Below are 9347 nucleotides of genomic sequence, written 5' to 3'. Positions count from 1 at the left end.
ATGTCATGACCAAGACCTCCATCTACTGTATTTTAGGGATATTTACTGAAATTAGATAACCAGCTAGCTCTGGCCCGTCCCATCTTGCAATACCACTTTGTGACACTAGATGCTCTGTGAGTAAAAATGATGCGGTTTTGATGCCAAGCTTGCAACTTTTCATGAATACTCCTTTTACCACCAAAATTAGTGGGTACAAATGGGTTTTTTGAACATGGGTAAACTCGCTAATGAAAGTCGATTGACCCGTTTTCCACTGCTAGTCTGTGTGCTCTGAGAGACAATACAGCAGGAGAAGGGGCAAAAATTTGTTGGTTTGTGTTGTGTTTACATCAATGCCAATCAGAGCTCGAGCAGAATATTGCCTATTCCTGCTCAGCTGTTGCCCAGCTAGTTACGTCATTCACTTATTTTATAACTAATGACTGTACATTGAGATTGTATGCATCCAGTAGACTGAGTGAATACACGTCGATCTGTTCACCATATTGTAACCACTTTACATTACTGTTACAAGATTAGGCAGGATTGAGCAGGGGAGGAGGGGGTGAGGAGGTGGAATGCTGCCACCTATGGATGTGGAGCAAGTATCAAGATCACATTTTACCTTTAAGGAAAGACTTTAAGGCATTTACAGCAATGACAGGGATTTCACTGTGGTAAAACTCTCCAGTTTTCATGGACACCAGCCACAACTGGCCCCTGATCCTTAGCAGATGTGATGGAAATCATATGAGCGGGATGAAGGAGTTTTCAAGAGACACCCAATGTCCAAAGCAGAAGTATTTTTTGTTGCTCCAGACACAGAGGACACCAGCAATGGGCCATTACAGACGTTAACTAATGTGGTGCCATCCCAAATCTAAACCTGTCCCCTGAAAGGAATGTATTTAAATCCACAGGTTTTCACATACTGTAGCTCAAGCTCACCTGTTACTATATTCCCAAATAAAGCTATTCTATATCTCCCACATACATGTGTGAAACTCCTATTGGATACTTAAAATCTAAACATAATGTCATGTCTTATCCAACTCTTGTTGAGGATCTTCCTTGACTTTTGTCCTAATGAGGATGATGCATATTATCTGTCCCTGCTTCTGTAAGGCACTTCATGCTCTCACTCAAATTTACATTATATTTACTTTTACATTAACATATACTAATTTGGCAGAAGCCATATTAAAGCTTTGTTAAAGCACACCCAGAGTAACTGTGTCATACAGATGGAGAGTAGGTGAGATGGGCCACCTTCCACTGCACAGGCCTGAGGGTACATAACAGGTTGGCCCCTGCTCCAAACATAGACAAAAGGCTCACAGTTCCAGTTCTTTTGAGTTCATCATACATTAATTATGTCTCAAACAAACCAAAGATGTTATACAGTGTTTGGCATGACCAGAGTTGGTGGTGTGTTGTCAGAGACAATCTACAGGGTCTGGCTATTAAATAATGAGACTGGCCTTATGTAAGTTGCAGGACCTGTTAGTCTCATTATTTGCTAGCCACACGATGGTCATGATAAGATAGGTGGAGCCAAGAAAAGTTCTGGAAATCAGTTTCATTCCATATAAGAAAGACAATAATCAATGCTAACAATGTAATATTTCAGTCACTTTGTTAATTGGGTTAGAGTTAGGGTTAATTAATGAAAATATCGATGCTGAGTTTTAGCAGTGTACATTTACAATAAATTGAAGATAGATGTGCCAGATTTCTATCTCATTTTTACATAAATTATTACATTACTACATTATTGACTTAGAGTCCAAACTGGACACAGGACCATGTTAGTCTTTTTGACAGACTCATAGTCAGCTGCACATGCTTCTGTCAATTAAAGCTTAGACATGTTAACCATGCTAGACTCTTGGATTGCTGTAGATTATATTATACAGGTAAACTACATCACCATTCAAACTATCTGTAATTTAAAATGCTTTGTCAACCCCCCAATCTCAGGTTGACGATGTGCAACTGGCAGGCAACCTGTCCTCTGTAATGGATTTTCAGGCAGAACGTGGCAACAGCACAACTGCATTCTGAAACCCATTATTTGTAATGGCTTGCGCTGTGCCACGATGGTTTCTTGCTGTGCTACGCAAATCACTGTACGATTGCTACACGCTGTGACAACACCCGGGTGGCCAATAGAAATGAGGCATCCAGCACAGAAAGTACCTGAGGGCACCCACAGCCTCTTCTTTGCTGCTCCCTTCTGCTTATTATTAGCATGGCTAGTACTAACACTGCTTTCTTAGTCCTTGAAAGATACATCTTTGTTGCTGGCAATGATAGACTCTAAACACAACGGGAGCTTCCTGCTCTGTAGTGACCTGTCCTGCTAGAAGTTTGGAAAACTCTGCCTATTTTTGCTCTGTCCTCTTTAGCCCCCGCAAACAGTGCGCTGGCCTGAGTGGCAACAAAGCACAAATCGCATTCTGCCTTAAATCCCCATAAAAATGTTAGAACAAGAACATTCACAATCAGGAAGCCAATAAGAAATAATGGGACCCATTCGTTCAAAAATTCAAAAAGTCCTTCACTGAAAGCTGACTGCATTCACTATGTTCTGGGACTGGGCTCACTTCACGGACCACAGCACAAAGGAATATTAAAGGACTTCAACAGCTAATCAAATGTGTTTGCACATCTGAAAACCCTGCCTACAGTGAACCACATTATCCTGCTATCTGTACACTCCAAAATGGGTATCTTGGGCAAAGCCCTTTCTTGGTTTGAATCCTATCTTACTGGGTGCTCCTTAACTGTGTCATGGCAAGGGAACGTGTCCTTAGCCCATCCCCTCCCAACTGGAGTGCCCCAAGGATCAGTTCTGGGACCCCTCCTCTTTGCTATATACGCCACTTCCTTGGGTCCAATTTACTGCTCACATGATTTCTTATATCACTGCTACACTGACAACACCCACCTATACCTGTCATTCCCAACAGATGACCCCACAGTATTTGTGCAGATCTCAGCTTGTTTCTCTGACATATATGCATGGGTGAAGGAACGCCACCTTCGACTAAATCTCTTAATGACTTAACTCCTAGTCATCCTGGCCAATCAGTCTCTTCATTATTGATATTGATATCAAAATAGCCTCTCCATCCCTTACCCCATCTTTGGTGCCTATTGAACCATAAACATTTTACAAATTTCTCACCAAACAAGTATCATTGTATCTTACCAAACAGGCTTTATTCTAGACATGAAATCTTTCTATGATATATGTAGACTGTTTAATGTGCTCTACTCCTTTCATTCTGCCCAGCAAGCAGAAGTCCTACTCTCCCTGGATGCTGAGAAAGCCTTCGATTGGATTGAATTGAAGAACCTTCTTGCTGTTCTGGAAAGATTTGGATTCAACCCATCATTCATTTCATGGATCAAATTACTCTATGCACCCCAAAGGTATCAGTGCTAACAATTCATTGTGTTCAAATTACTTTCTCCTCCACTGTGGCATGATATAAGGCTTCTGCCTATCTCCATATTTATTCAGTACTACTACTGAACCTTTGATTAAGCCCTCAGAGCAGAAGAAAGTTGGTGTCCCACAAAGTTTCTCTTTATGTGGACGACATCCTTCCTTACATATCTAACCCAGTAGAATCCTTACCGTAGCTTTTAGACATTTTGGCTTTTTGCCACCATTTTGGAAGACTCTTGCGTTGTAGCTTAAGCTTTTCCCAAAAAAAATTTTCCTATTGACTAAATAGCATTAGATCTTAACTGCAATAACTTTCCATTTAAGATGGAATGTCATTCAATTACTTAAGGTGATTTCATAAGGAATTATGTGGCCATAATTTAAAAAATTTATGAGACCATATCAAACTGGATCTTGAGAAATGGGTATTACTGCCAATTTCCTTGGAAGGAAGGAGACCTTGGGAATGCCCATCTTTGACTAGACTTTGGGGTTGTATCTTTGATGGCCTAGAGACCTGTTCTCTTTAAATAGAAGACTGACAAGCCCCCCATCATTCACAAATTGGATCAAGAAGAGCTATCCTTAATTCCATCAGAAAAATGTAGGTACAAGTCCCATCAGGATTTTAAAGAAACCTGCCCCCCCCCCCCTTCTTTTCCATAGATAGATAAATAGATCTCCTCTCAAGTAACTATCCTAGTATCAGGGCTAGGGATGGGCGATGCTGTAATAACTCAGAATAATTTGGCAGGAATAAAGGCCTTATCCTTGTGTCAGTGTCGATGAACCTGTCTTTGTTTACTTTAAGAAGTTTGTATGTCTACACCTCAACATGTGTCCTGAGATGTGAGTTTTTTGTATGTGTCTCATTGAAGTGTCTGACCGTTGAGTGGTTCCAGTTGTAACAAACAAAGTCCATTTGCTTACATGTTTAATTATTATTTTTATTAATTTATTTAATTTATTCTCATTTTTAATTTGTTCTTATTTTTATAATTACTATTGGCAGTATTTTTTTTTCCTAAATTTCCTAAATTTCTTTTTTTTTTTGGCTTTCTGGGGAGGAAGGGAATATGTGTTTGTTCAGTGTTTATGTGTATATTTTCTGCAAAACCTATAACTAAATAAATTAAGTTAAAAAAAAAATTAAAAAGTTATTCCTCCTGAAATCCACACATACACAACTTCAGCACTATATAGTTAAGGTTTATTATCTGTCCTGTTTCTCAGACAAGAATAACTTATCATACCATAGATTATCATAGATTTCACAGATTTGTAAACATTTCACATTTGACTTTAGCCTTTAGACAACATTGAATAAACCAACATGTATAAGACTAATTATGAACAATAATTTATTTAAAAAAATAAACTTTTAATATTGTTTTACAGAAGATATTAGCACTACATGTCAACAAATCCTCCACTAAAACATCAACTGGTTGGAAAGAACTGCATATAGAAAAATATACTGAATGAATATATACAGATACATTCATTTACACTCTTCATACATTATGTGCTATTGCCAAATTATTGTTGCTTTCTCTCTCTCTGCAGAAATGTATTACTAGACATAATCAGAAAGAACGACCTCAGTTAGATCACTGTGTCTGATTTCTTCCTCATCAGTACCTTGTTGTTCTGCCTCAGGTGTCTTATCATTTTCACCCTCTGATGCCTCACTTTCTACTCTCCCTTCTTCCATTCTTTCAAGCTCAAGCCTCAGTTGCTCTTTCTCATTTAGTATGAGTTCTTTGTTGATGGATTTCTGCTGCTCCTCCTTCTCTTCCTTCTCTTTCTCAGCCTTCTCCATTTTCTCCTGCTTCTTCATCTTCCAGTAGAAGCCCAGGTTTTTCTCAGGATAAGTGACTTTGGCCAGTGGGAGTTTGAAGATCTTATTGGTCCCCGTGGTTAAGAGGAGGAAAGTGAGAGCGGAGAGACAGAAAGGCCAAGTGCAGGCTGGCAGACCAAACTGTAGATGAAAATTACACCGTGGTGCAATTAGTAATTTGTGTTTATCATGGGCTGATATATAAATTTGGTGAGAGAAAATGTGTACTCACCCTGGACATGATATTGGCAATAGCTGAGCCGAGGTATGCACAGAAAAAAGCTGCAGATGAGAAGAAGCAAGATACTGTGAGATGACGTTCATGTTTAAAGTGTGATAATAGATTACAAATATCTGGAGGCTCTCTGCCAGTGTTGCACATGGTTACATGTGATATGGTCATCCTGTCCAGAGTAGATGCATTTTCAGATAGTGTGTTTATCTTCCAGGTGTCTACTCACCACACGTAATGGCAAGCAGGTGCACCTGCCAGGTGAGAGCGTAGAACATTCCTCCAATGGCGATGCAGGCTAACACACAGTTATATCCCCAGAGGCCAAAGTAAATGTCTCCAAATGGAGCTGCCAGAGCCAGACCTGCAAAACAAACACACAAATGCTATCAGAGAAGTACCAATCTCAGTTTAAGTTTAGATTATCTTAATAAATAATAACCCTCCTGTTTATTTTGCACCTTTATTTTTGGGGTCATCTTGGAGTTGGAACATATTGAGGCTTGAATTCATTCTTTAAGCATGTAAGGAAGCAAAAATAAGATGCGTAGTTTATTGAGGATAGACAGAATCACTTTTATAGTTCTTCATTATTTCGAACCTCTCACCTGAAACCATGCCCACTGCAGATCCCAGGACAGCATGAGCGCAGGTGATGGGGGAGGAGATGAAGAGTGAGATGATGAAGATTCCTCCTGTCCAGGGGTTGTCACAGCCATAGACTTGGCCTATTCCCACAGGCACTGACATGAACAGCTAAAGAGGTACAGACAGAAAAGTTATATAATTGTAGATGCACAACAAAGCATGATGTGCACAGTAGCAACTTAAAACACAAGACAAACCCTGGCCTTTCACTGACCTTGGATAAATCAATTTCAGCCCAGGTGATGTTGGGCAGCTCTGAGCGAGGCTGAATGAGGACTTGTGGGAAGTGGTGGTTGTAGTGGCCAGTGGCAACCATGTGGAGACACACCAGGATGTTGAAGGGCAGGGTAAACACGGGTAGATCCCAGCGACTGTTGATAGATGCCAGGGCGCTGGACACGACTGGGCTGAAACACAATGGTACAGAATTATTAAAAATTTCAAAAATTTGTTTGTATCTCAGTCACCTTCACAGTTAATTCTGCACATTTCTTACTCTTATTAGTAATGTAACTTTGCAAGAGATGGCAGGTTGGGGCATCACTGTGCTGCTGTCAAACCTGTTGCAAACTTGCTTCTAGAAGCACTAGTCATATTAGTCACAGGTCATATTACAATAAACTGATCCGATAGTTTTGAAACTTTCTGTGTTGTGGTATGGTTTATTTATGTGTGTACATATACCTTTCATTTCTTATGCTATGAATGCTGCACCATTTTGCCATAACTCAGTCTATTTGCTTACCACATCATGGACATGAAGATGTTGGGCAGCAGAAGCCACCAGTACCAGTCTCCTGCCTTGGAGAAAACAGCCATCAGCAGCCCCACCAGGATGCCATTGTAACCATACAGCCCTGCAGCAACTGCACCCCTGAGTAAAGTAAAGTAAATTTGAATGAGTAAATTTATATTTTCCTGTTGTATGACACAGTGTATGTTGCTCATGCTACATAAGCATTTAGCAATCTACAGCTGCCAAAAGGAAATTATCCACTTATGTTTACATTTTTGTATCATGTGTCATGCCAGCACACACAGCACTTATCTAACATGTTATTAATAGTGAGTTCAAAAATGTTTTTCATCACTCTTTCTCATTTAACATTTAATGATGTCGTGATTTATTATTATGTGATATGTTTATTATTCAAAAAAGAATAATTTGGTTTTTCAAACCTGTTCTGTTGCAGAATAAGGGCAGAAATGGTAGCAAAAAGTGTCCCCACAAAGCCATTGAGGGCCCACCAGTAGTTCTGCAGGATGAGGCCGGCAAAAATGATGAGGCCACTCAGAGGGTTGTTGACAAACATCACTTGGGCAGCTCCACGTAAAACCCAGTCCAGCAGCTGCAGCAAGAAGAACTGTTCTGGATAATGGAAAGAGAGAACAGAGAGGGCGCTGACATTTTCACGGAGCTGCTTAATAGGCTTCCCACGTTGAATACTGGGTAAGTTTTAGTCTTTTCAGGCTTACTGTTGTGCAGCCAGGGGCAAGATAAAACAATCCTTGATCAAAACAATCAATGTGTCTCTCACTACTAACTGTGTAATAAGATGCATGGCGGAGTAAATCACGATCCTCTGTTCACCAGAAAGTGCAAAGGTGAAAGGGATTCAGTTTATACTGCCCATAATGTCCTGTAATTTTAAAGTAAGGAGTGATCTTACTTTCCATCCATTTTCCAAAAACCCTCATGTCTCCAGAGAAGTAGGAGACTCCCTTGAGGAAGCGGGCCCTGGCCCTCTGCAGGGTTGTGGGTCCTGCAGGCTGCACTGGGTCCTTCTCTTTTGTGTCCTGCTGGGAGTCATTGTGCTCAGACTGCAGATCAGCGTGAGCCATCAGTGGCTGGAGTTCCTGGAGCCATCATTGAGGTTAGACAATTAATTTGAGAGGTATCGCTAGAAATATACTGTATGTCCGAACTGTGAGCTCTGACTTACCGTATAGGTGGGGGCAGGAGAGCTGGTGGACAGTGCAGCAGTAGTGGAACACTTGATATTCCTGTGAATATCCTGAGAAGGGAGAAGCAAAGATGTCAATCAGCAGCAAATCTTTTTATTATAAATGATCTACATGTGTATATTACACTTCACTGAATTTTAATCAATCATTAATCATCAAAATCAATACTCTTAGACAAAGGAATCATTTACCCAACTTAGCATTATACTATAATCTTCAAATATTCTCTCATTTCGACCAAATAGGCACATATTAACTAAAGTTTGATCTTAGTTTACTGTCCTGCTGGACTTTGACAAACATTTACAAGTGCTCCTACCTTTGCGCAGTGTGATCCAGTCATACGTCCCAGAATAGGCACAGGCTGCATGAGTTGGCAGCTTCTCTTGAGCTGTACTGCAGAGATTTACACTGAAGGCTTTTATAGTAACAGACCAAAGACTAAACCCCTCCTCTTCCCTCCTCTCCATCTCTCCATCTCATACACCTCTTCATTTCCTCTACTCATTCACAGCAATCACTGATACGCAGCAGTGATAATCTCTCCCACACCCAAGTCTCTAGACACACACTCAGGCACACTTTCCTCCTTCTTGACAATCACAAATGATGTGAAGATGAGGTCAGATAAATTTAAGATGTAGGTGTTTGTTGTATGAAATGATCTAAAACATGTACATGTCAAACTGGATTCAGGACTTGAGACATGCACTCCTGATTTCAGTGTCAGTGCCAGACCCTGGGGTTGAATGCCTTATCTTCAATTTCACTGACGTTATGGGGAACTCCATTGATTTTACATATCAAAAGTCTGTTTACAGGTCGTGGGGAATACTACTATATAAGTGCAAAAAGTTGTCTTTTGTGCCTCCATAGGGAGCTACCTGAAATCAGATACATTTCACTTGTGTCACCATCACTTGGGGCTGAAGACTAAACATTTGAAAAAGAAAAAAATGTTACTGTGTGGAGTTGGAAAGAGGTGAGTTTACCAAACCACTGTAGCCTGTGGGTTTCCGCAAAAGAGGAAGAATGCATAGAATAAAAAAATATATATCTCTGGTTCCACAGCTTTGATTTTAGCACTTTTTAAAAAAAATCTTGAGTCTGACAACATTGTTGGGGAGTGCAATGAAATAAATCATTGAAATTCTTCTCATTTAAAACATGCGGCTGAGATGCAAATGCCAAACCTTCCCTAGCTTTAGCTTGTCAGTTTTGAA

At 40.2% G+C, this 9347-nt stretch overlaps 1 protein-coding gene across 1 annotated transcript; it reads right to left on the bottom strand.

Annotated features, from left to right (window-relative positions):
- Positions 1-4627: 4627 nt before the first annotated feature.
- slc14a2 (solute carrier family 14 member 2) lies at positions 4628-8554 on the bottom strand. Its single transcript, XM_071482782.1, has 10 exons — positions 8444-8554; positions 8103-8174; positions 7830-8016; positions 7339-7528; positions 6905-7033; positions 6374-6566; positions 6120-6267; positions 5741-5875; positions 5512-5561; positions 4628-5420 (listed from the first exon to the last, which is right to left on the bottom strand). The coding sequence occupies exons 1-10, from the start codon at positions 8492-8494 to the stop codon at positions 5016-5018; spliced, it is 1560 nt and encodes a 519-aa protein (XP_071338883.1). The 5' UTR covers positions 8495-8554; the 3' UTR covers positions 4628-5015.
- Positions 8555-9347: the final 793 nt, after the last annotated feature.

This window comes from Trachinotus anak, unplaced genomic scaffold (genome assembly GCF_046630095.1).
Source record: "Trachinotus anak isolate AG129_WGS33_773 ecotype Australia unplaced genomic scaffold, CSIRO_AGI_Tana_v1 ptg000008l, whole genome shotgun sequence".
Classification (NCBI taxonomy): domain Eukaryota; kingdom Metazoa; phylum Chordata; class Actinopteri; order Carangiformes; family Carangidae; genus Trachinotus; species Trachinotus anak.
Note: the sequence above shows the minus strand (reverse complement) of the source record. Positions and strands in the feature narration are given on the sequence as shown.

Bases quoted from the DNA above. Each gene is read 5' to 3' on its own strand.
- slc14a2 (XM_071482782.1), bottom strand. From the start codon at position 8,494: ATGCAGCCTGTGCCTATTCTGGGACGTATGACTGGATCACACTGCGCA. The intron at 7,529-7,829 runs GTAAGATCACTC...TCCATTATCCAG, and splicing joins TTTTGGAAAATGGATGGAAA to AACAGTTCTTCTTGCTGCAG. The intron at 6,567-6,904 runs GTAAGCAAATAG...ATTGTGTTTCAG, and splicing joins ATCTTCATGTCCATGATGTG to CCCAGTCGTGTCCAGCGCCC.